General features: G+C 40.1%; 2 protein-coding genes across 3 annotated transcripts; one reads left to right on the top strand and one right to left on the bottom strand.

The window, feature by feature from the left end:
• Positions 1-967: 967 nt before the first annotated feature.
• Positions 968-12610, bottom strand: LOC124137029 (uncharacterized S-adenosylmethionine-dependent methyltransferase Rv2258c-like). The gene is made up of 5 exons (XM_046503127.2): positions 12514-12610; positions 9875-10049; positions 6406-6602; positions 4269-4391; positions 968-2863 (listed from the first exon to the last, which is right to left on the bottom strand). Exons 2-5 carry the CDS (start codon positions 10036-10038, stop codon positions 2298-2300), a joined length of 1050 nt encoding a protein of 349 aa, XP_046359083.2. The 5' UTR covers positions 10039-10049; positions 12514-12610; the 3' UTR covers positions 968-2297.
• A 1466-nt stretch (positions 12611-14076) lies between these two features.
• On the top strand, positions 14077-24917 carry LOC124137028 (malate dehydrogenase-like). 2 transcript variants are annotated; one of them, XM_046503126.2, is made up of 8 exons: positions 14077-14227; positions 16171-16280; positions 17112-17208; positions 18797-18927; positions 20229-20321; positions 20697-20798; positions 22038-22128; positions 23591-24917. In XM_046503126.2, the coding sequence occupies exons 1-8, from the start codon at positions 14203-14205 to the stop codon at positions 23593-23595; spliced, it is 654 nt and encodes a 217-aa protein (XP_046359082.2). In that variant the 5' UTR covers positions 14077-14202; the 3' UTR covers positions 23596-24917. The 2 variants fall into 2 exon arrangements, with proteins under 2 accessions (XP_046359082.2, XP_046359081.2); XM_046503125.2 differs by lacking the exon at positions 23591-24917 and having other exon boundaries at positions 22038-23584.
• The last annotated feature ends 3061 nt before the right edge of the window (positions 24918-27978 follow it).

The following is a 27978-nucleotide window of genomic DNA, read 5'->3' as shown; positions in this document are numbered from 1 at the left end:
GCTCAAGGTCAAGACTGGTGTTATAAACCAATGAATGAATGCATGCTGATGTACGTCTGGACGCTCAAGGTCAAGACTGGCGTTATAAACCAATGAATGAATGCATGCTGATGTACGTCTGGACGCTCAAGGTCAAGACTGGTGTTATAAACCAATGAATGAATGCATGCTGATGTACGTCTGGACGCTCAAGGTCAAGACTGGCATTATAAACCAATGAATGATACAAACCCCTGTGGTCCGACCTTGCATGGTTGATTGTGTGTCATCGTACCCTGGCGGCACGGGTAGTTGCTCATAATATTAATCATGTTAATCACTGTTTGCTCTGGTCTTTGACTCGATTGTTTACAGGCCGTCGTCATATTGCCTGCCGGAAAACTATCTGAGGCACACATAAAATCTCGAAATTCGACCACATATTCAAAATATGCACATTCACCAGTTGTGGTTGTTTTCAATTCGCACAACTCACAGAAACCATTAAATGAAGCTTTTTGTGGATGTTGGAATTGTGATTCAAGTTTGACATACTTACAAATGGTTAATTTGCAGCGCTTACACTTACACATGCAAAACGTTTGTCAACTTGCCAAGAAAACCTGTGCAGCGCTGTTTCCAGTGTTATTGATATTTCAATGTAAGTGGCAGGACACTTCCCATGAGTTGATTATAGTTTCAACATTGATAAGAATCGCATGTCGATTCAACAAACAACCAGTTAAATTTGTATAGTTTGCAGTTATCTGGATAGAAGAGCTACTGGTCTCCTGTGTTATCTTGTGCACTGGAGACATTACTTTTCAAAATCGCAATAATCTGTTGTATATTCTGTATTCTATTTCCTACTTTTTAAGATGCAGAATTGTAAGTATTTATGCTAGACCGAAATGACATAGAAAACAAACGTTTTGAAGACAAAGTGTATTATTATCAATACATGTAATTTAACATTTAGAATAATTCTTTGATACCATTTCTACCTGTCATAAATTTGGGACAGATATCTTTTCAACCTAAACACAACATTGATCTAACAAAAGATATATATTCTCATCATGGTCTGACATCTGCTCATGGTATTTTCAACTTTTGATTCTAAAATGGCACCAATTGAATTTGGTTACTGAAAAACCAAAAGAATGTCTTTATCATGTTTATGACAACACATGGGCACAAATACACTGAGGACTGCAGGTTATTTATACTTTCAAGCCATGCTAAATTTACCAATTAATTATCATTGTGTGTTAAAATCAGATTTCTTTCACAAATAAGTCCACATGTTTTACTTATGGTTTACATATTTTGCTGACCAATCAGCTTTGGTCAGTTGAATCAAACATAATAAATAGTTGTGTTGGTCAACCTTTATCTATTAATAATGTAAAAACGAGCAGATTCGCCCCGAGAAGGTTCTTGGTATGCCACCACTATGCCTGTGCAATGTGGCAAGTGTGCACCATCTGCATCATATAAGTCATGTAACTGTCATTAAAACCTGTACAAAATGATGATAAACCATCTCATTCACTACAAGCTAAAAGTTCATTTTGTAGAGGTACAAACTGCTTGTCAGAAAGTAATCCAAATAACTAATCAACAACAAAAATATATGTGTAAATATACTATATTTTGACTAAATGTTTAGCATCTTTTTTTTTTAAATAATATATTATGCAGTGATCAATGAATACTCCTACAAGTCATTGTCGACATTAGGTCTGGGACGATACACCAACTGTGCAATCCGCTATGTATCACGATACCTTGCTCACAATCCGATACGTATCATGATTCTTGCATGTGCTCTTGTCTGTAGTCCCGAAGCTATTTTTTTCAGACAGGATTGCCAAATACCTGGCACACTGACAATTTACAGTTGGCAGTGTCAAGTATGGCACAATGGATGAAAATATTTACGTTTTCACTGCTAATTTTCACTAATTAGTGTTTAGTGTGACAGTTATTCAAGCAAACACTGAAGTGAGAATCGATACTTTTTACTTTGTGTGTGACTGTGATCGATACTTGTATCGAGAAGTAAAAAATCACGATCCAGGGATGAATTGATGTATCGTCCCACCATGACCATATATTAACACATCTGTGCACATTCACATGCTCAATTTCGATTTCAAATCTGAAAGAGGATCCAAAAATAAGTCTTTCTGTATAATGAAAAAATGACTATTGTGATAAACTGACAATGAAATAAGCCTACACCTATATTGGCAACAGAACACTCCAAAGTCTATAATCATGTTCTACTGCATATTCAAACAAATACCAAATCTTCAGTTTTTCACACAAACATGATAGAAGAGACATGAGCTCTGTTTACTAGGATTCACTCTGATCAATTTTAAACCAGCATTTTTAATCAGCTCCCCAGCCAGCTCCCTGCTCCAAGCAGCACCAAGTCCGATTCCGCCATTTTGTTCAAGGCTTGCTGGGAGACACAGGAAGGTGCTCATTCCGTACAGTGAGCACGCACCCATATCTCCGACAATGTCCGTTCTTTCCTTTTTTGTGTGTATATCTGCCATAATGAAGTACCCCCCATCTTTCAGAGCACGATGTATCTCCTTCAAAGCCTTCTCTGGGTCATTCAAGTCATGGATGACATCAAAACAAACGATCAAATCAAACTTTGCCACCATGGTGTCTGGAATGTTACAGATGTCTACCTTTTCAAACGTAACATTTTCTAAGTTCTTCGAAGCGGAACCTTCCCTTGCCATGCTGAGAGCTTGATCAGAGATGTCGCTGCCGTGAACACGGCTGTTTGGAAACCTCTCGGCCAGACTCCGAGACAGAATGCCTGTTCCACAGCCTATTTCGGCTATGTCTATTCCAGATTCTGAAAATGTCAATTACATGATTCACCAGGATAATATATGAATGAGAGTAGAATATGAGTGAGTGAGTGAGTGAGTGAGTGAGTGAGTGGGTGGGTGAGTGGGTGGTTTAACGCATTTGTGAACAGTATTTAAGTCATATTGCAGCATATCTGCTTGATATCAGAGTAAAAACCAGAAGTGATGCAGGTTATAGACGCTTACCACTTTGCTGAGTGAGTGAGTGAGTTGGGTTTAACGCCGCTTTTAACAGTATTCCAGTCCTATCACGGTGTGCCAGCTTAATGTGGGAGGAAAGCCCAAAGTTCACTTTGCTGAAACTCAGGAGCCTGGGTGTGGTGCTGACACACCTAGATACAAATTGAGGGCAAACTGGGATTCAAACCCAAGATTGCAGGTTTCTTGCATGCCAAAATGATGAAACTTTGCGCAGCAAACTGTGGCACATTAGAAACATTCCCCAAGTGGAATATGAAATTTGAAACGCTGAAACTGATGGGGTGTAGTTCGTCCCAGATCATGCCCCCACAATCACTTTGAGAAATCTTGTTCATTAATAACAATGTTTTAATTGCTGCAAGGCATAAGAACATACAAGGGAAACCGATCTATTTGACTTTGTGTTGAAAAAACCCCAATCAGGATCAGAAGTGTGTGGATAACTAATCTGTTTCAACATTCTTATCAAAACTGCTAAAAAACTCCTTTCAACTCCCTTAACCCCCAAGCAGGGGTTGGCCCTGAACCTGAACAGAGCATCTGGCCACATGATCCTGGCAAATAGAATATCTCACTAAATGAAACATTGTGTGCAGTCATAATGTTATCAAGTCAAGACCAGAGATGAAAAGAAATTCCACCCTTGCAATGGGTTACACTGACTCAATGGATCATCTGAGGGGATATCATCCTACCATCCATGTACCGGTAGTACCAGAATACAAGTATAGTACCGGTATACAACCATCCAAGCCACAATGTAGAGTTAACCGACTCCACATAAAATCTCCAACTTACGATAGTTCTCTGATAGCATGTCTGCCTCTACAACTAAATCACATAAATGGTCTGAATGATTGGTTGGTTGGTTTGTTGTTTAACGCTGCACTCAGCAATATTCCAGCTATATGATGGCGGTCTGTTAATATTCGAGTCTGGACCAGACAATCCAGTGATTGACATCATGAGCATCTATCCACGCAATTGGGATCGATGACATGCATCAACCAAGTCAGCGAGCCTGACCACCCGATCCCATTAGTCGCCTTTTATGACAAGCATAGTCACCTTTTACAGCAAGCATGTGGTCTGAATGAACAAAAACAGACAGTCTTTCCCACCATACTTCATATAACTGCCCAAAACAGAGGTGTTCGGAATGATGCCCCACCACTAATGATAGTGTACCTAGTTTAGGAAGGAGCTCGCTGATGGCAGGTAGTAGCTCATCCTCCATATTCTTCTTCTGGGACACAACTCGCATCTCGTTGAACACTGAGAAGATTCCTGGAAACTTTTCATGGCCAACACCTGCAACGTAATTATAGTTTAACAAGAATTCATGTCATTTGGATTATTGCTTAGGGAGTGAGTGAGTATGGTTTTACACCGATTTCAGAAATATTCCAGCAACATCACGGGTGTATGTGTGGAGAGAGACCAGAAATAGGCTTCACACATTGTACCCATGTGTGGAATCAAACCCGCGTCTTCAGCATGACGAGCGAACGCTACCCCACCGCCTTGGATTATTGATTAAGATGGTTACAATCAATATAACCAGGCAGTAACAATACACTTTGTTTGTAGCATTAATTTCCATCCTGAATCACACATTTTCCCTGTATATAGTGGAGTTCATATAAATATACATATAGAGAATTGATATCAAAAGACACAAAGGTGAGATTTTATTTATCATCCAACACCATTCTTTAAACTTTTTCAATTTGTAGACAGTAATTAGCAGTGTCTTCAGTGAAAAAAGTACTGCAAACAGCTTCAGTAGCAGAGCCATTAGTGATGCCATTTGATTGTGACGTCATGGTAACCAGTGACGTCACAATGGTCTGCAAAGCATTGTGATGTAATTTCATTGCAGCGATATCTACAGTGTAGATATCTCTTGATCTCATCTCATCTCCTGTGGGAGCCAGTTTTGGATGATAAATATATGTTACCATCATTACATCTAGGGCTGTAAGAATACATTTTGTTTCAATCCAGACTATTGCTTCACAATATATATACTGTAAATCCTTGAATAGACACCTGGTCATCTTGAGACGTCTTACATGCTTACACACAATGTCTAATTCTTAATTACCATAAGGCCACACTTTTTTAATTGTATGTTTCACAGATTTATTTCAGCTTTTCCACACAAAGCCTATCAAAATAAAAAATATATATAAATAGGTATGTCGATCATTTATTTATATATTTATGAAAGTCATTCTGGCGTAGAGTTAAAACTCTAGCTGGCTTCTTGAATCACTGATACCAATGTAGACATGGAATTTATATACATTTTATATTGTTAAAGAGGGTCTATATAACTAGTTGGAGACAGAAAAAAAAACTTTTTTATATTTAATTTATTTCTTTTCCAGCTGCTTGTTAAGAGGGACGGTGGGTCTGTGAAATGAAAAATAAAAAATGTGTACACTTTTAATTGTCCATAAGATGGGACATGTAATTGGTTGGTTGGTTGGTTGGTTGGTTGGTTTGTTGTTTAACGCCGCACTCAGCAATATTCCAGCTATATGACAGCGGTCTGTGAATAATCGAGTCTGGACCAGACAATCCAGTGACTGATATCATGAACATCGATCCAGGCAATTGGGATACGATGACATGCATCAACCAAGTCAGCGACCCAGACCACCCGATCAAGTTAGTCGCCTCTTACGACAAGCATAGTCGCCTTGTATGGCAAGCATGGGTTGCTGGGGACCTATTCTCTACCCCGATCTTCACGGGTCACATGTAACTGAAATATAACATGTATGATAGCAGCTTTCACTTCAATATCACTTTACTGAGAATCTTAATTAAAACACATCTGTGACGTCATTCTATTGTTTGAACGCTCCATTATTTTTCAGGAATGGAGAGTTGCTTGTCAACTGTACATTATCTTGAAGCAGCATTTGAATTTTTCAAATATTTTCAACTACAGAATATTTTGTCAAAGTGTAAAAGTAGGGATGAGTTTTAAGTAGGGGAATATCCTCATAACTCTCCATTCCTTAAAAATAATAGGCTTCGGCCCCGGCGGGGCCTCTGCTCCATTATTTTTAAGGAATGGAGAGTTACTCGGACATTCCCCTCTACAGAATATCTATGATTAGAGATTTTGAGCTGGTGTGTATTTAAGGCAGGTGCAAAAAAAAAACCTCAAGGATTTACGGTATACATGTAACCATCATTAAGTCTAGGGCTGTAACGATACGCTTTGTTGCCATCCACTCAATTTTGTACAGGCCATCGTAATATGGCTGGAATATTGCTGCGTGCAGCGTTAAACATCAAACAAACTAACCAGAGGGGCCATCTTTGTGAAAACAGGCCTTAACAGCATCGTATCTTGTGGCGTAGTTTGCAAACAGACTTGAAGAAATCCCAATTGTCTGCAGAAACGGTTTGTGGGACTCTGGGATGTAGTACTTTGGTGGGTCGTCGCCGGTGACCTCGACAGCCTCACACGCTGTCATACACCCCAACCACTCCCGCACGTACCTGCAATAATAAATACCAAATAAATCAGGTTTAAGTCTTTCTATAAATTCACACGTTTCTGTTTTCTCGCTGGCATTGTCATGTCGACCATGGTCAGGCCTCAAAGTTGCAACTAATTTGGTCGCTATGCCGATTGAAATTTCCACTTGGCGACCAATATTATTTATGCAGTCGCCACTTGGACACTTGGAAAAAATCAACCCAGTGACCCGATATCACTAACTGCATAATACTTCATTAATAATAACTAATTGACTGAACTAAAATTTCATTATAAAAATCTAAAAATCATCATGAGACTTGTGAGGTAAAAAATAAAGCGATAATCTTGTAAATTACTTACAACAACATAATTAACAACAAAGCTTGTTAAACCAAAGGTAGGAATCGGTATTGCTGCAGTTAGACATATTTGATATGCTTTAACAGTATTACACATTACTGACTATATATAAACCTGACGTTTGGCTCCTTATTTTTTCACATGGCTTCTTGAATTTCACATCGGCTCCCTGAAAACAATTGTTAGGAGCCAAAGGCTCCTTGGAAATAATATACTTTGAGGCCTGATGGTTAGTATACAATGAATAGTTTTAAGGGCGACAGTACACCACTGGTGCCAATTTTCTGCCTGTAGCTCTACGCATGGAGCTTGTTCGAAAAAAGCAGTCAATGATTGATAAAAACTACTCAAAAGAAGTAAAAGAACGCCTGATTTTTTCATACAAATATAGTTAATCTGTCATGGCCATACTTGACTCATGTATATCTCGAAAACCCATCCACAGCATTACATGAGATACACTTAAATACAATTTTCAATATGTACAAAATGGCTCTATTTAACAGGAATAATGAAAATAAAGTCTCACACCTTAAAGGGGCACTGATCTAACGCAATTCCCCGGGACTGGTTGTTGCCTTTGTTATTCTTTTTTCCCAGTGAGTACCCGGATGTATAGCAGAAATCTAGACTAGTTCGCGACCTCTGCTGCGCCATTCGTAAGCGCATTAGTCACTTGTATGGGTAGTAATAAGGGCGTATGGTCACATTGATCAACAAAATGAAATACAGTTTTCGAGATAATAAGGAAATGTAGGTATCTTTGTGGGTAGCATCGGTAAAGGTGACGAAGTTTTGATAAGACACTTGCTTGGTAATTTTGCGGTTTTCGTTTACACTATTTTGACTTGCAACACAAAGTAAATATTTCACCTGAGCATTGCTTTTATATAGTGTGTGTATTTTTTACTGTCAAAATGTGTAACATTTTCAAATTTATTAAACGCCTAAATATTCAGTTATTTTACAAAGTGACTGAAAAACATTTCCATCTGTATTATTATGATAACGAATTCCAAACATTTTTATGTTTAATGTCATCACCAAGAGACTGAAAATGTTACGTTGAAAAGTACATTTCTATGTTGTTTGGCTTCTAATCCTACATAATAATCAGTTGTGATGTTTGTAGGCCCTTTTAATCGTCTTAATGAATCTGGACAGATTTTTTAGTCAAAATGACTGAAATATTTACACATTTTATAAATTGCCTGAGAGAATCACGTTTTACAAATTGACGGTAATATATACACGCTTACAAAGGAAAAGGCCTGTGAAAACAACGTCTATCGCGCATTGAAGAGTTTCCCAACCAAGACGAAGAGAAACAAGGACGAATCGGTTCAATGTTACAGCAAATGAAGGAAAACAAAATGCAAATACCATAATTACAACCTACCAAATTTATGTGTATAAATATAGGCAGCTTCCTTGTTCGAGGAATGTATCCATGAATATCCACACAAAGGAACAATATGCCACTCGTCTGCAGCTGTACAAAAAAAACTTATTCGATGTCACGTGTCTCTGTAACAATCACATATTTTAAAAAATATATATCGTTTGGGGATATTTTAACCCGTGTCCGTTTCTCAACTGATCACTTGGATTGTTTCAGGTAAGGGTCAGCTGAGAAAGCCCACATGACAACTATTTTCATAACTTCCACAGTTCCTAAAAAAATCCATTGAGTGATAGATAACAATGATCAATCAATCAACGTATTATCAGTTAACCCTTTGAACAAAGTATGTTGTTTTTACATCGGCACTTCACGCCATGATATGAGTGTATTCCCTTTGTTTTAGTAAACCTAGACATGTAAACACTCACTTTTGACATATCCCCTGTGCAAAATAACAGTGATTAATCAATCAACGTATTTTCTGTTAATCCTTTGATGACTAGGAACGATCCGTTTATTTACAAAAAAAAGTAAATCAACTGATCATTCACCTCTTGCTGGTCTGCCATGTGCATATTACATAACACATATTTCACCTCACTTCAAACCTGGATTTAGATTGAATAATTACCCCAGACACAATAAATGCCAAATGGGAACCTTTGTCAGGTAATCTAAGTGGTGCTACCACTAATTGTACCTGTAATAAATTCATTAACTGAGCATCAAGTGAATGACGACAAATACACAAGTGTAGGGGTTATACGAGAAAACGTGGATGACAACAAGGGAGTAGATATCGTATTATCGACGCAATCCGAAATCCGAAAATGCTTTCACTGCATGGATACTTTTTTTTAGTATTAAACTATAACCATCTGAGGTATTTCCAAATGACGACATCCAATGAGCTCCGCCGTTCTTTTTGTCTGTTTGTTTAGGTTGAAGAAATTAATTAACATGCGCCCTTTGTCGAAATCTTTATAGATCCCGGTTAACCAATCAGTGTTTATGCAAAAATGCGTAAAACAAATATTGCCTCCACCCTCCAAGTTTATTTAGCTGTCCTTGCAGACAGTAGCCCAGTCTCTGGTCACGCTCAGTTGCGTTGCGTATCATCCGGGTACTCACTGGGAAAAAACAATAACAAAGGCAACAACCAGTCCGGGGAATTCCGTTAGATCAGTGCCCCTTTAATAAATAAATAATACACTTCTGTATCGATACAAGACGACACACTTACTTATTACTCGTATAAAGACCCCAATATTTTTGTCAGTCAAATATCACAAAAATAGCCAAGACGAGCATGTGTCTACAGCTACCTTTTTTCTTGGGACCTGCTTTGAAATATCCATTGTCAAGAACACTTCAAGCGATTCGACGTAAATATGCATATCGCAATACGTATCGTATCATGACTCATGTATCGTGACACCTATCGTATCGTGACCTTGTTGTATCGTTTCACCCCTCAATGAAATATTAGTACCGGTATATAAAATATGATTAGAGAATACCTGCCTTTCTTTGAGATTGGCCTTGTCAGCAATGTCTTGAGATGTTAGACTGTCTTCAGCATCAGACATGACCTTGAAGATGCCGACCTCATGACCCACAGCGAGACACAACATGGCTGTGGCCCCCGAGGAATATTCCAGCAATCTTTCTGCCCATTTCTCCGCCATACCTCTTGAACCTGATCATAAACAGCATATTTTAACATTGCAACTTCGGCTGGAACTTATCGACAACAAAATAAATGATCCAGTTCATTCTTGTTTACATGAACTATATATACATTTTCATTAATATAATGACCCATGAAGATCCGGGGAGGAATAGGTCTTCAGCAACCCAAGCTTGCCGTAATAGGTGACTATTGGGATCGGGTGGTCAGACTTGCTGACTTGGTTTATGCATGTCATCGTATCCCAATTTTGTGGATCGATGCTCATGATGTCCTTTACTGGATTGTCTGGTCCAGACTCAATTATTTACAAACCGTTGTCATATAACTGGAATATTGCTAAATGCGGCTTTATACAACAAACAAACAAACATTAATATAATGGTTATGATTATCTGGACATCAGATTGGTAATGACCTACATTTTAGCTTTATGTTTTGAATTCTATTACTGTGTGTTAAGGGGAAGTGGGGTAGCTAGTGGTTAAAGCATTTGCTCGTCACGCAACAGGCCCAGGTTCAAATTTTCACGTAGGCACAAAATGTGAAGCCCATTTCTGGTGTCATCCATCGTGATATTGCTGGAATATTGCTAAAATAGTGTAAAATCATACTCATCCAGTCTCACTCCTTCCCTCCCTCACTATTACTCACTATGATTAATTCTGATTATGTATTGATGTCTTAAAATTACATGATTTTTAGACATAAACTTCAATAAGTTATTATGTTGCATACAGTGATCAAGTGAGATGGGTTTTAAAGTTGCTTTGAACAGTTTTCAGTTAAACCACTGCATGTCAGCTTAATTTGATTGAGGATAACGGAAAGTGATGTTTACCACTAGGGCAAACTGGTGATGTTTACCACTTGGGCAAACTGGTGATGTTTACCACTAGGGCAAACTGGTGATGTTTACCACTAGGGCAAACTGGTGATGTTTACCACTTGGGCAAACTGGTGATGTTTACCACTTTGGCAAACTGGTGATGTTTACCACTTTGGCAAACTGGTGATGTTTACCACTTGGGCAAACTGGTGATGTTTACCACTTGGGCAAACTGGTGATGTTTACCACTTGGGCAAACTCAAGCTCAAGCTGTTATACCAAGGATCATAATCAGGGCAAATCCTTGTTAAACCCCATGAAAATAGGATCCTGGCATATCACCATGGGACACAACTCTACACAGTGACCTGTGGCACCCTATAACTTGCCTACCAGCACTGGCAGTTAATAAAATATCTTCATGCACTTTATTCTGTTTTTTTCATCAGTATTCCCTAGTTATTTCAACGCCATTACTTATAGCTTGTTTTTTTTTAAACCTGTAACCACCATGCTATATAATCTTTATAACACCCAGGAAGCACCGCACATGCCAATACAAACAACCAGTCATCATATGTCTGAGACGGGTAACTCAGGTAATCGGGTAGGACCCGGGTACACACAGGTCCACCCGAACTCGATATATTGTTTATGACAAAACTTACTGTAACTCCATGGTTACACCATAAGTCACTAACATTCGCATTTCTTTCTGACAATGCATGCCTTCCTTCTGACGTTTATAGGGGGCATGGGTGGCCCAGTCGTCTAAGGTGCCGCGATTCGCTGTGCAGAGTTGCGTCCCTTGGGCACGCCAGAAACCTATGATTGTGGGTTTGAATCCCGGTTCGCCCCGATTATGTTTCTAGGTTTGTCAGCACCATACCCGTGCTCGTGGGTTTCACCGATGTGGTAAACGTCTGAGACCTGCATCACTTCGGGCTTTCCTCCCACATTAAGCTGACACGCCGTGATATAACTGGAATACTGTTAAAAGCAGCGTTAAACCCAACTCACTCACTCTGATGTTTATATGTGTGAATAAAGATAAGGTTTTGGGCCAGCCCTAGTAGTTGTGATCATGATTATGGTTGAATTTCGCTAAAAAGTCCTGTGATTGAGACTAGAGATCCTTAAATAAGGACCATGTTTAAATATGGCAGTCAAGCAAGCGAAAATATTGACCGGAGGAGCTAATGTAAGCAATGATAAATTATATCCTACCTAAATATTATAAAATAGGATAGGATTAGACACACTGGTATGGGTTCAAATTCACTAGGGAGAATCATCCTGACACTATATATTCTAGAGAATTTCATCCCGGGGATGAAATATTGGGTAGGATAATATTCACTCTTACACTAAAACAATATTTGAAGTTTGACAATTAATAACATAAATTGATTACTCTTGGTTTAAAGTAAAATTCCAAATTATGTGCCATAACACTTTTTATACGTAATGATTAAATACAATTTGGGGATGTAGATTTATGACGCGGACAGTGTTCCATACTAGCTGATCGTTCTTTTGAAGACGCCGACAGGTCCAGTGTCGAACTTACAGTTTTCGAGATAACAATCACAGAGTACCAACGCCCTATATATAAACTATCTTATGGTGCATGGAAATACCAACTTGCTGACTATTCGTGATGAACGGGCCTTGATTTCTTGACAATGACGATGTGAATCCAACCCCTCGAAACGCTACCGGGAGAAAAGGACACGTGACAGTCACGTGACGTGTATGTACTGAAGATAAGGCTCGCGCGAACGAGTCGACTGAATGTTGACTTTCGCTCAGCCTATGAACATATAATTTTGATAGAAACTATATTTAAATTGAAAAAGAGACTGAGATGGAAGCTTTAAAACATGTGGAAAATCTAGACTTGCTTCATTTAGTGCCATATCATTACACTGTTAGCGCTGCGCATGAGAGAAAATAATATGGTTCAGGGACTGCGAGAGAGACTGTTTCTTTTTGTGTGGGGGATGAACTCTCATATGCATGTTTTGTAAAAAAAAAAATCATAGACATCTGTCTGTTGGAATTCTTATGTCAATCTGTACCCGTACATAAACAATACTTAGAGCAGAGACCACATACCGGAAAGAAAATCATGGATTTTCTCCACTAAATTTCGCACCTATGCACAAATTAACATATTTTATTGACTCAACTTTTCTATATGTGCAGGTGTGAAGCCCATTTCAGGTGTCCAAAGCTGCGATATTGCTGCGATATGTCAATTCTATATACAGTATTTCCTCTAATAAGCGCCGGATATTTAGAAGACGCCAGTCCCCAATAAGCGCCTCTGTCTCTTAAAAGGGCACCCTGGTATCTTAGATTTAAATTTCTTCTCCCTGGAATAAATAAAAGCTTAGAAACGAAAGGTGCATTTTAGCACTTCCGGTTGGGTTTGGAAGCTTGTTCAAAGAACAATAGTCTGTCATACAGAACCTGAAACAAATATATCCAATACAGCCCATGTAAGTCTATAAAATTTGGCAAGTCTAGAAATGAGTCTTGTTTTTTTCTGTAAAATATGTTTATTTCAGAGACTAGATGTTAGTCTAAAAGAATAGGTGCGGGGTCGTTTTTTACAGGGATACGGTATATGCATGACTCCACAAGTGTGTTAGACCAAGATTTTACATTTGTTTAGCGATAGCGAGAACTAAAATCTGATTTTCATGAGACTGATTTATTCATTGCTATCTTTGTTCAATTATAAAGCGTTTGCTCGGAGAGCGGAAGATCGATGATTTGATTCCCGATCGCGTCATACCAAAAGACGTTAAAAGATGGTACTTGTTGTTACCCTTCCTTTGGCTCGGCATTAAGGGGATAAAATAAGGACTGATTAGTATACTGTTTGAGTGTGGTATCCAAGTAAAACTGCATCATTAATTCGGACTAGCACACACAAACGCACGCACGCACGCACGCACGCACGCACGCACGCACGCACACACACACACACTTTGCAAAAGAAGTGCAATAATATCGATCGCGACGTTAAACCCACCTAAAAGGTGTATTGAATATCATCTCACATGCAATGAATGGCATTTTGTCGGGTCCCCTCTCCGAACACCCATCCACCCCAATCAGCACCCACACCCCGACACCTGGGGTATAAGTCTATATAAGTCTAACAGCTTGACTCACAATCTCCCACCCCTGTACATAAATATTGTTTTTGTTGATTCAAACGGCATGCTCATATGCAGCTGACCCAAAAACTCTCTGGACGTGATATGGCTACAAACGCCTGTGTCATCCACACCTGTACTTTGGACCTCACAACGACAACGAATGTCGGCACCTGAACATCGAAGAGGTGAGTCCTTATATAGCGGAATGAGCCGTGGAAACAGTAGGTCGTTAAAGCATTGCATTGTTGTAAACTTTAGGATTTATCTGCACATGCATCGGGGGATTCAAGGATTTTGAAACTGTGGGACGCAGACGACACCAAAGTCTCGAATCTAACAACAACACACGATATATGTTGGCTCTGTTAAAGGTGTCTGAGACTGAGGTTGGGTTTCACACTGACAGACCCAGACAGGGTTGAGTTGCGCTCCTATGTACCCCACCCAAACTCCCTGGGTCCTTGACCCCGTTTATATTCACTAATACTAGATGGTGATAAGCTACAGGTAAACATTAGCATAGCCCACATATAAATAGCTTGATGTTAAAAACAATTTTATATATGCCGGGTATTTGAAACGGTTTGGGTGGCGATGCGATGTAATATAGCTGTCATTGTGCCCGTTGTTATAATTGTTAGTCTTAATATATATTGTCCTCAATTAGTGTCGTTCACGTCGGTTGGGGCTCTATGGATTCAAGATGAAGCCCTAAATAGGCATGTGTATATGACTGTGTAAATGAAAAGAAATGCCATATAAATGCCTATTGCTATGTTTTTGCATTTTTTTTAAATTTCGGGCATGACTGTATGTTGAATATTGTTAAATTAACCAGTCTAGATTTCTCTCAATACGTAGCCTCTTAATGCAACACAGATTATATAAGAATAATTCTGGGTAGTTGTATTCCACAATCACGTCAACCTGTATGATACAACTGAACAAGAATCTCTTGATTACCCAGTAAGGAAACACACAAAGAGTACAATTTTGTTGGCAAGGCTAAAACGAAAAAGGATTTGATTCTCGGGCATCGGCGCGGTAACTTTAAATCCAGCGCGTCAGTCATTTTTATTGCCAATGTGTGTGTGTGTGTGTGTGTGTGTGTGTGTGTGTGTGTGTGTGCGTGCGTGCGTGCGTGCGTGCGTGCGTGCGTGCGTGCGTGTGTGTTGCTGCTTGTACTAGACCGGACTAAAGCCGAGATACCATGCCGCAGTTAACATGAATACCCCACTCAGACACTGTATACTGACGCTGAGCCGACCAGTCCTTAAGCCCCATAATGCCGAGCGTCAGGCAGGGCAACAACAAGTTCCATCTTGTAACGTATTTTGCATTTGCATTTAAACAGTGTTCAGTATTTCATTTTAATTTGACTTTCGTGAGTTTGGTTCAACAGCGCTTTGAACATTATTTCTGTTATATCACGAGCTGTCAGCTGCCGAAATGATGCAGGTCTTAGACATTCACCACTTTGATGAAACCCACGAACAAGGGTATGGTGCTGATAAAATTACAAATGTTGAAAAACAATCGTGGAAAACCGGGATTCGAACCGTGATCATAGGTTTCTGGCACGCCAAAGCAACGCAACTATATACAGCGGCTCTTTAGGCGACTGTGCCACCCGTGTCGCTTGTCCATGAATGTACTATGTGCAGGAAGGATACATCGGTCCAAATGAAAGTGATTTTAGTCATGCTCCCCATCTGCTTGTCTGTTGTTATTCACCGCCATGTCAAGGTTCACCCACGACACCCCAACCTCTACCCCAACCCCAACTAAAACCCCAGCCAAAACCCAAACCCAACCCCAGCCCCAACCCCAGCCCCAACCCCAACGACGGTGATCGTTGTACATATCAAATACACGTTCCCCGATTATGTTAGAGGCCGCCGTGACTCATCTTTTACAGCCAGTTATCTCCCTTGCCTCGGGACGATGGCCGTGACTGTGCGTTTACCCACAGGACCAAGTAACTAATAATAATAATAAACAAAGTCGCAAAAACTGCATACCATAACTGCAGTTTCAAACATCTTTCACTATTAAGACCTTTTTTGTAGATACAGCATTGACTATAAAATCCCCCTTTGTAGTACTGATTTTTTCTGTCACCAAACAGGAACAATGACGTCAGATGTAACCCGGATTTTGGTAACACCGGCTTCTTATTCGACGGCATACTCCTTGATTCCCTATATAGCGCAGGGATGTTTGACGGGCCCTGAACAGGTATACATTACAACTTATCTTCATTCTATTTTCTACCCAGTTGTGTCTATTGATTGTCACAGCACTCAGTTTATATAACATGGGGATCGGGTGGTGATAATTGCCACTTCGTCCTCGTAAATGATTGACACTGGACTTTCAGATAACCCTTGTGGGGATTCGGGGTCAGAACAGGTTCCCAGAACCTCTTTTTGGAATCGGGTGGTAAGCTCCCTTACAATCCAGTAAAAACAGGGGACCGCCCATTCTGCAATGGTGTGACATTAAAATGAAGGATGTTTGTTTGTTGTTTAACACCGCACCCAGCATTATTCCCGCTGTATAACGGCGATGTGCAAACAATCGAGACAGGACGTCGACCATACATCCAGAGATTGACATCATTTTGTCACGGCACCCTTCATAAGAGGCGACTAACAGGATCGGGTGGTCAGGCTCGCTGACTAGGTTTATGCATGTCATCGTATCCTAATTGCGTGGATCGATGCTCATTATGTCAATCACTGGATTGTCTGGTTTCGATTATTAATTTTACAGACCGCCGTCATATAGCTGGAATATTGCTAAGTGCGGCGTTAAACAACAAACAAACAAACAAATGTCATGGCACCCGATCCACTCAGTCACCCGGCCTTCCGACAAGCTTAGGTTGTAACACTCTTACCCGGAATCCCTACGGATAACTACTGGATATGATATATGGCAGTAATGAACTATTATGATAATTTGTTAGTGACGGAATTTTAACTATCGGCTAGCCGTTGCACGATCATGAATGTTATTATCTTGTCTTTTGTAATATAAACAATCATTTATTGAGCTAATTTCCAGGAAGTCGAGATCGTCCTTCACGACGTGGAGGAGAGGTCTGACGTCATGAGGGGTGTTGCTATGGAGATTATGGACTGCGCGTACCCCCTCGTCAGGGGTAAGCAACAACATCCATACTTTAACTCCTGAATGCCTTCTTTGAAGAAGGATGTAACACGTTATACAAAATGGAAGTTGGTTGATAACTTAGCTCCGATGATAAAGCGCAGTCGTTCAGACTTACGTGGCCTTAATTGATGGTTAAATGCAAGTACGAGGGTTGATTGATAGACCGAAAGACATTTCGACATCATTCCCTTCCACATTGATACACTATTGCCATTCGTTGAAGTCCTCTTGGCTGTCAAATATCTCTACTAAACTGCTATAGCCATCGATCGAGTCGAACTGGTTTCCGGGTAGACTGATTAGTGCTGGCGCATTGTCCTGATGAAGAGCACACCGGTTCTCAGCTTCCCTCGCCTCTTGTTCTTAATTTCATCCCTCTCAGCAATGCAGCATAATAAGCTTCTTTTATTATTTTGCCCTCTCGAAGAAAGTCCACCATGACGACACCGTCGGCATCCCAGGCCATAACCGTTTCTCTTAATCTGAATAATCGTATGGGATAGTCTTTGCCTTATTTGGTGGTTGAAATGTCAAATGATTCCACTGGACTGGAAGTGGTCAACCCAGGTTTCATCCATGGTCGCAAATCATGGCAAGAACCTTTCTGAATCAGCTTCTAACAGAGCTAGATTATCACGAGACATGTTGTGCCTGGTGCATCTTTTATTAAGTGTCAGAAGGCTCTATACCGAAACGTCGCCTTTACAACATAAAAAGAAGTTGTTATCCATAAATTGTGTCTACTCTGTCAGAAGCTTTGGAACCCAACGAGCTGATACTTTACCAAATTTTGTTCTGATAATGGAATGTACTCTCTCCTGGGAAATGCCTACTGAGCTATTGCAATATGTCTGTCATCACCATATCGTGGATTCTCATTAACACTTCCAATGTTGCTGACGTCACAGGCTGTCTGGTCCAGACTCGATTATTTACAGACCGCCGTCATATAGCTGGAATATTGCTGAGTGCGGCGTTAAAAACAAATAACCTAACCTTACCATCCAGACAAGATAGTTTTGAAGGCTCTCCGTGCCACGCATAAACTCTGATGCCCACCTCTGTACAGTGGCACAGAAAGGGGTATCCTTTGCCCCAGTGTTGGACTCATTTATTCATGAATGCCGTTTTGTGTTGAGCCTTTATTCTGCAAGTATTTGATCTCTGCAGGTTACTCAAGTTTATACATTTTCCAAAGGCCCCTGCGTGTTTTGCCGACGTGTCACAGCCAAACAATTTGCTAAATTGACTCGATTTTTTTGTGGAAAACCCTCTGACAGCATGTAATGTCCACGACAGAAGATTTCACTTTTACCCAATTGCTTCTATGTGAGGCCCAGAACTTATCAACCAACCCTCGTACATCAGTTTGTATGGTATAACATTATTAGACGTAGAACGGTATGAAGCACCGAAAAGAATATATATAGGCATTGCGAATTGAAATTATTGTTATGGTGAATGATGGTCGCTATCTTAGTCGACGTAGCAATTCTGCACGGATGATATAGGGCAGTATTCCATTTCAACATTAGTATTTCTCGAGAGAAAGTTCACTCTTATTCCTCGTCCTGTAGGTATATCAACAAACTGCAATCTCCGCCTTGCCATGATCGGAGTTGACTTACTGGTCACCCTTCCCACTGACCTGTTTGGCGGTCAAACAATCTTAAGAACTGACCAACTGCGGTGTCCAGCCAACATGAAGGTAACGTGGTCAGGTTCTGTGTCTACAAACATGATGATATCATCTTCAGAGGTCTATATACACTACGTTCCATCAATCTTGAATACATATGGCCGTTATACGGATGAAGTTGCTATTTTTGACCAACGAATCCAGCAAAGTTCTGATTCCAGTGATAAGGGAGAGAGCAATTTATCAGATCAATGAAATGAAACGTTTCTCGCTCGACAGCGTGTGGCTGTCTGTCCTACACATGGCTTTAATTGTAGACAGTGGTAAGAGTACACTAAATATATATGCATGGAATATTGTTCATTTGACATCCACAAGTTATAAACGGCATCAAGTTCAAGTTTACTAAAAATAGACACACATCAGTACTGCACTGCAAAGTGGCCGTTCATTTGTATTCACGGGTAATGGGCAATCCCAGAAATGGTGTCTCTCAAATACGCTCACATTATTCTAATCGCGTTTCAAACATGGCCGCCATGACAGCCATATTATACTTGCCATATTTGGCCCATTAGTCAGCGATAAGTTTATCGTATTTTGATTTTTCAAAACCTGCAATGATGTTGCCATATATCTTTTCTGAAACCTCTAGGTTTACACGAAGCTGACATTTGTGTTTATGATCAAAACAGCGATTATTCTAGAATTTGCTCACGAAATTCTAATTCCATGTCCATCGTGGAAGTCATAAAAACATTTTACATGTAGCAATATTCATTTTACTATTGGGGCGGTCTAATTGTAGCCTAGAGGTTAAAGCGTTTGCTCGTCACGCCGAAGACCCAGGTTCGATTCCCGACATGGGTACAATGTGTGAAGCCCATTTATGGTGTCCCCTGCCGTAACATTGCTGGAATATTGCTAAAAGCGGCGTAAAAACATAATCACTCACTGCACTTAATTTGCTATACAGTAAGTATGTGTTATGAAGAATGAGATATACTACTTTTGGGACTTCTTTGCTTTTTACTGCTATGGCCTGTGTTGCATTGTGAACTATTCGTTGTACCTTCTCTTTCTATGTTTGCAGGGGCGGTCGGGTAGCCTAGTGGTTAAAGCGTTCGCTCGTCACGCCGAAGACCCGGGTTCGATTCCCGACATGGGTACAATGTGTGAAACCCATTTCTTGTGTCCCCCGCCGTGATATTGCTGGAATATTGCTCAAAGCGTCGTAAAACCATACTCACATACTCACTTCTATGTTTGCATTGCTAAGTATCTCATTTGTTAGGATGTTTAAACACCATGTTACAGTAAATAGCTACAGAGCCTCGCTCCATGTGAGATACATTATTCTCTGCTTGAAGGTTGTCGTGGTGGGTACAAAGATGGATTTCACTGACTTCAAGTCCACCTCACATGTTCCAGTTGACAATATTTTATTTATTGAGACTTCAAAGGTAAATGCCATCTTGCTATTTATTCCTTTCGTCCAGTGGTTTAGAGCACAGGGAATATTGTATTCTCTGGAAACATGACTCGTGCATATTAGATTCCCATTGTGTTGTTGTAAAGAACCAATTACATCCACGCCGGCATGCTGTTGTAATACAGCCAAGTTCATAGGGGTGAAATATAGCTTATATCGCTTACAAAAAGCTAAGCCTTTATGTGTGACATAAATTTGATTTTAATGCCATGAAGATCATATTAAAGACATAAAACTGATAATGGTGACATTGATTCGGGATGCAGACAGAATTTATATTGAATGATTAGGTCTGCAGATGACATATATGCAGGTGATTTGCATGGCATATATTTTATCCTTTCAGAGAATGGGACGCTCCATGTCCCGAGCTCACACTATCAGCAAACAGACAGGGTCGTGGTGGATGCAACAACAACAACAACAACAACAGCAGCAGCACGTACTGGTAATGATGCACACTTGTTTGTTTGTTGGTTGGTTAGTTGCTTTGACGTCACACACGTCAATATTCCAGCTATATGACAAAGGTCTGTAAATAATCGAGTCTGGACTAGGCAATCCAGTGATTGATATCATAAGCATCGATCTATACAATTATTACAATACGATGACATGCATCAACCTGGTCAGTGAACCTGACCATCCGATCTAGTCAGTCAGCTCTTGCTACAAGCATGGGTTAGTGAAGATTCATTCTAACCCGGATCTTCACCTGTAACTTGTTTATTATTATACTATCCGTACCTTCGGACGTTTATCTGCATACATATCCGTGCTACACACCTGTGCGTGGCAACAGAGACCAGCGTACATAAATGCTCAGTCGATATTTAACAACATTTGCTTATGCACCTGATTGGATAGTGTAGAAAATACGAATGTTGATTGGCTGTTCGAAATTGTTTTCACGCTCTATCACGTTACAGCTGTCTCTGAAACCTCAAGTCATACTAACCGCCTCCGTGGTCTTGTGGTAGAACGTCCACCCGGAGAGCGGAAGGTCCGGGGTTCGATCCCAGGCCGCGTCATACCAAAAGACGTTAAAAGATGGTACTTGTTGTTACCCTGTTGGGCGCTCGGCATTAAGGGGCTAAAACAAGGACTGGTCGGCTCGGAGTCAGTATACTGTGTCTGAGTGGGGTATTCATGTTAAACTGCGGCATGGTGGGCGATCACCATAAATCGGCATCAGTCCGGACTAGTACAAGCAGCCACACACACACACGTGCATGCACGTCGCTATATAAGTGCAATAATCTTGGACGCGACGTTAAATCCCAATTCATCTCACCTCACACCTCAAGTCATACTACAGACAGCAGGTTAATATTGTACCTTATATCAACACAACCGGCTTATTTTTACAACATTACGCATCACGCACTCTGCCTGGTCAGTCTGTATGTTCTCTGTATACCGACCACAAAGGAGAGGAACTGCGTCACTTCTCGTAGACCAAATGCGTTAATACTTCTCTGTATTGTGTATTCCAAAGTTGTCATAATGCCCATCATGTGTTAATTGTATTATGAATATTTTCATTTGATGCATTAATTGTATTGTGAATATTCTCAACGATAAAATGACACCGCTCTTATTATCCAGTCTATCTAATCTGAACAGGGACATATTATCGAGGGCGCCATGACACCGTTAGATTCATATACATGATTTTTCATTGCAGAGAAAAGTCCCATCACCCGTACAACAGAGTGCGGCAGAGCGTTGCAGTCAAGACACGTCTCTTCAGTCTTCTAACAACGCATTATATCAAGGTCAAAGGGGTCATGAACATCATTCGTATGCAAGGCTATAACTGTAGCTTGTGAATATTCATGCGTGAATAACCTCACTCCAGTGGAATATATTTGGAAACTTTTAGAATGACTCATCTTTGGATAAACATATTTTCTGCTTGCATCAGCCTTATCTAAAATGTATGTAAGTTATTCGGGTACTGACACACTGGACATTTACCTTTGCTATAGTGTATAGCATTGAGGGTGTGGTGAAATGGGGTTCAACGACGCGACCAAGATAATTGAACTTTTATAACGACGTGAATGTGTGTTTGGGTATGCGTGTGTGTGGTTGTTTGAACTAGTCTGGTTTTAAAGTGCTATAAACCCACATATATAAACTACCGGGCAAAAGAAACTTATCACTTGTAAATTTAGTTTTATCTGAATTAAAGACGGTGCGATAAGTTAGAACGTTATCAGAAAACATTCACCAAAACACAAAGTCGCGGCGTCATGGTATGGGGCGGTATTTGCGGTCAGTGGACAGCATCATCCGTGGGAATCTGACTGGCCAGAGATAAATTGATGAAGTGCTGCGACCTGTTGTAGTGCCATTCTTACGTGGACAGCCAAGGGATACCCTTGTGCAGCAGGATAATGCACGACATCATACCGCCAGACTTGTTCAGCAATATCTGCACAACGTTGAGGTCAACATATTGTCTGGCCAGCATGTTCACCAGTCCTGAATCCCATAGAGCATCTCTGGGATCATCTTGATCGACAGCTGAGACAACGCAGCAAACAGACAGCAGCTTGGACAGGTTTTATTGGATGAGTGACGCAGAATTCCTGCTGACGTCATCCGGCGACTGACGACACCCATAAAGAGACGTGTTATGGTGTACATTTATGCAGGTGGTGACAATCACATGATTTGACTTAATGAGCACCTTCTGAGTGAAATTTGTTTGACTCGTGTTAATGTAATTTTTATTTTGACCCCATGTCTCTTTCGATCGGTCTTATGGCAAGTCCACTTTCGGTATGGCATTGCAAGTTTGTAAGGACCTCGAAAAAGTATTTCTTTCATTACGATAAACGTCATATAGTGAACACCTGTCTTTGTTTCGTTTTATCGAGCCACTGAACGAGGTGATCAGTTTCTTTTGGCCGGAAGTTTACCATTCCGCAGTTTAACATGGATATCCTACTCTAAGACACGGTAACAACAAGTACCATCCTTTAACGTCTTTTGGTATGACGCAGCCTGGTATCAAACCACGACCTTCCGCTCTCTTGGCAGACGTTTCGTCCACTGGACCACGGAGGACGTCTTTCACAGCAGTTAATTGGGTGGGGTGGGGGGTTGTTTAACGCCGCACTCAGCACAGATGTATGTTTTTAGACTAAAGCGTGTACGCTGTGTTGTCAGGTTATGCATCTATTATTGGTTGATTGAATAGGTTGACTTGAAAACAAATTTAACTTTCAGGTTGACGAAATGTTTGAGGTTAAGGCTTGGTACTGTTTCTCTGTGACCTTGACACTTTCGCCGGAGACGTTCTGTTCTATCCACTTCCGCCGGAACTTCGTCACACCGTAACACTGCACTGGAAATGACACCTGGTGGTTGAGTGTTGTTCGTGTGATGATAGGAATTCTAGATACCTATTTGGTGTGCAGCTGAAAGCAAATAAGATATGGAAGTCTACAGGCCCACATACAATTTTCCGAAGTAACTGTTACATGTCATGGAAATCATTCGAATGTCATGCATATTGACATATCAGTGAAGTTTCTGTTCAGTTTTTTATTATCTTTCCCAGATTGTATTATTTTAAGATCCTTTCACGGATCTGTGTTATTTGCTGTTGGACATACCTTGGTACTCACCGGATCATCTGTCAGACGGCCCAATTGTCAGACGGCTTATACCGGGATTAGGCAAGATGGAGTGCACTCGTCATTGTTACCTGTTTACCATTCGATTATCTATTATGTGTTTTAGTACTGATAAAAAAAAATATTTGTTATATATGTTTTTGTATTGTTACGATTTCCACTTTCGTATTGATATGATTTCATTTTTTATTTTTAGAAATTGATATAATTTCTTTGGCTGCTCTTTTTACATACGTTCTAGAAACTGTCCATCTCTCAGAAATAGAGTTAGTTTGGTCTTCACTATTGCATTAATTGGCTTTAGGAGCTCTATACGACAGACAGCGGATCTAACTGCATTTTTTCTTTCAACCGAGCCCGGGCTAGTCTTTGCATTCCAGTAACAGTCGGGAGGTGCTTATTAATTAAGTAGGTAAGACCAGGCAGTCATACTGGTCACAATGACTGTCTGATGATTGGCACGTCTGACAATTGGGAGTGAGCCATTGATAAACACACGTGCACAATTTTACACAATACGTATGGGTTGTATTTGAAAATACTTCATGACAATGGGTTTTCTTTCTGACTTGAACTTTCTAAACGATGCGGCTATTTACAAGTCATTTTTGGCTAGGGGCCAGTGGTCGCATTCTTTTGGAGACGCATTAATTTCACGTTTTACAGTATGTCAATACTAAATTGTTCATCTACTTGTACATAAGGTAACATTAATAAAATAAAATTGCAAGCAAAAGCAAATATGCGACAAACCCTTTCCACATTCATGCACAAGAAATCCCTGCCGAAAGTAGAGTCGATTGTACGATTCCGACTATATCATGAGCACTTGTGTGTGAATAACCAGGTGATACTAGTGGTTCGCGAAAAGGTAAGCGTATCCTGCCCCACCGGTGGCACCCGTCACAAACACATACAAAGGCAAGTCAATTGTTCACCTGAAAAAGCACGGTAACATATGGTACAAGTCAAAATATGGAATAGCATAAGCTATTCATTAATTTATACGCTGTTGTTAGGGAGGGGCCGTATTGGATAGATCATCAGTGTATACGCAAATAGGATACATTGTCAGTTATTTACGAGTGAGTGAGTGGGTTTAACAATTCGTTTAGCAGTATTGCAGTGTTGATAAGTGAAGTCCTCACATCCTGTCTTGCACGAGATGACTATAATATTGCTCAAAGCGTCGATAAACTTACTCAATTTTTCACTCTTGTTAAGGTGACTTCTCAACAACTCTAAGCCCTCTACTCATGCAACTGCGTCACGTAACAATACACATACGTAATATGTCAATTGGTTCATCAATAATGCGTAAGATGATGTCAAATTACCAATCTCAATTAAGTTGCATTGGAGACACATTATGAATCCTACAGGGTTTTCACAATGCGCCATTTGCATTGAAAGCTCTATGACCAGAACGTGCAAGTCTGAGGTCACATGATGCAATCACAGATCAGTCACCAGCATTCATTTCACGCAGCACATTCGACCACACCTGTAGATGTAGGCCAGAATGGCAGATCACACACGTGGGTTTTGTAACGCAAGTCATCTTAAGTATCATTGTATACTAACGTGGTTTATGGGTTTATAAGGAGCCAAATGTTCCGAAATAGAATAACAAGAATCCTTTCAAAATATTTTGTGTGTGTAAAGTATCGACAAAGTCATGTCGGTCGGTTGACATTATAAAAGAATATATAATTAAGTAACAAATGGTTTTGGGAATGACAAGTCACATGGTTATTTCCCTTCCCTTCCCTTCCCTGCCCTTCTGTGAAGGGTTCTTTTTTCTTTACTTATACAAAATATAAATTTAATTAGACATTTCATAAAAGTGTTGACCAACAAATTAGAAACAGGTTTTTGCGTTACTCATATGCTTCATGCAGCCGTATTGGTAAGATCGCATTTTGCACGAGGGTCTTAGCAAAATTTTATCAGGTCTAAACCATTTTGTCTGAAACGGAAGAAAGTTTATATTTAATTAAACAGGTTGGCAACGACATATCTTCCCCTAAATACGCTAACAAAACCTGAGTCTCAAAATACAAAACAATAATTCAATACGTGCACACGAAATTTAAATTGAAAGTTAACAAACATATTTATTCAATCAGTAAAATGATTGCTGATCCATCGATTAATTTACAGTTTCATGCAAGAAAAACATTTGGCGACAAAATAACACAAACATAAATTAACGCACTTTTGAACGTGTTTACGTAAAATAGGTTCTAACGACAAACAGCTGGGCTACTGCTCTGGACTCCCCCCGTGAAGACCCGGGTTAGAATTGTTTGGTTGGCAATATTCCAGCTATATGACGACGGTCTGTAAATAATCGAGTCTGGACCTGACAATCCAGTGATTGACACAATGAGCATCGGTCCACGCAATTGGGATCGATGACATGCTTCAACAAAGTCAGCGAGCCTGACCACCCGATCCCGTTAGTCGCTTTTTACGACAAGCATATTCGCCTTTTACGGCGAGCATGGGTTGCTGAAAACCTTTTCTACCCCGGATCTTCACGGGTAGGTTAGAATTGGCCTTCAGCAACCCATTCTTGTCGCAAGAGGCGACTAACGAGATCGGGTGGTTAGACTCGCTGTCTTGCTTGACGCATGTCATCGTATCCAAATTGCGTAGGTTGATGCTTGTGATGGCAATCACTGGATTGTCTGGTCCAAACTCGATAATTTACAGACCGCCACCATAGACAACAACAACAAACAAACAGACACTGAGAATAACTTGTGAGCAACCGATTCAAAAGTTGTTCACGAGTTTATTGTGTGTAAAGCATTCCTTCTATTCTTCCCTATTTATACAGGTTATACAAATGTGTGCTCCGACACCCTTTTTTGGACAGGTCTGCATATATTCATATATTTTCGGACTTGGACCTAAATGTAGGACTTCTGAATGAGAATAATGACTTGTAGCTGTGACTAGAAGCTGTTGTCACGTTAAAAACATTTGAAAGTTTGTAACCGTCAACATTCTTAATGATTCGCCATTTTGCGGTAATGCTTCTGTATCGAAAACCATGTGGTGAAGCTGAATGTTTTCTAATGACGTCAACAATGGAGGCCATGACGTCATCATCTATCTGACGTCATGACACATTACGTCACGACCGATGCAGGTGCGTGAAATCATTATTGTAAACCAAATAGTTAGTGTGTTCCTCAATCTGATTGGTCAGCCTACCTCGTCGATTTCCATTCAATTCCCACAAGTCCACATAATCCCATTAAGCGTATGAATATATAAATGGTACTATTTTATAAGGCAAGCCAAAATGTCTGTAGATAAGTTTTCCCTGCTGAATTTCAATATGGGATGCTATGTTGACGTCATCGGTTTTGACGTGGAAGCTAGATGCCATACTGGAAGAATTCCTGAATGATGATGACAAGTATTTAATTATGATTGACGCCTCTATCAAGTCTATGTTTACAATAGGACAATAAACGCTCATTGTGTGAATACTTTCTTGATGATGTAACGGCGTTAATTTGTATAATACTGTTAAAAATAAATACATCTGCAGACATTAAATATATATATGATTTGCTAAGTATGCATTACGATTGATAGGTTTCAGCACGATTTGAAGCGATTGAAGCGGAATAAACCCTGATGTTGAGATTCACGGCCACAACACCAGCGTTTTTCCATGCTGATTCGTGTCTGTAAATATTAACTTTCTCATACAGTAATCATAATAATACCACCGACAAAAGTGTGTAAAGCTGCAAATGTCAAGCTTTCCCTGATCCCAGCGGAATGACAAACAGATGCATGTTTATTTGTGGCACACTGAATTAGTCTGTTTAAGAGTTATGCCCCTTTGTTTCCCACCAATGATCCAGACAAATATCTGGTCAAGGCATTTCCTTGTGTTTTTGTTGTTACTGGATACCTGAAACGGTAAATATGACTAAGCTCCATACAGTAGCG

This window comes from Haliotis rufescens, unplaced genomic scaffold, assembly GCF_023055435.1.
Source record: "Haliotis rufescens isolate VD_foot unplaced genomic scaffold, xgHalRufe1.0.p SCAF_3, whole genome shotgun sequence".
NCBI lineage: Eukaryota > Metazoa > Mollusca > Gastropoda > Lepetellida > Haliotidae > Haliotis > Haliotis rufescens.
The sequence above is the reverse complement of the archived record's forward strand: the minus strand, read 5'-3'. Positions and strand labels throughout refer to the sequence as shown.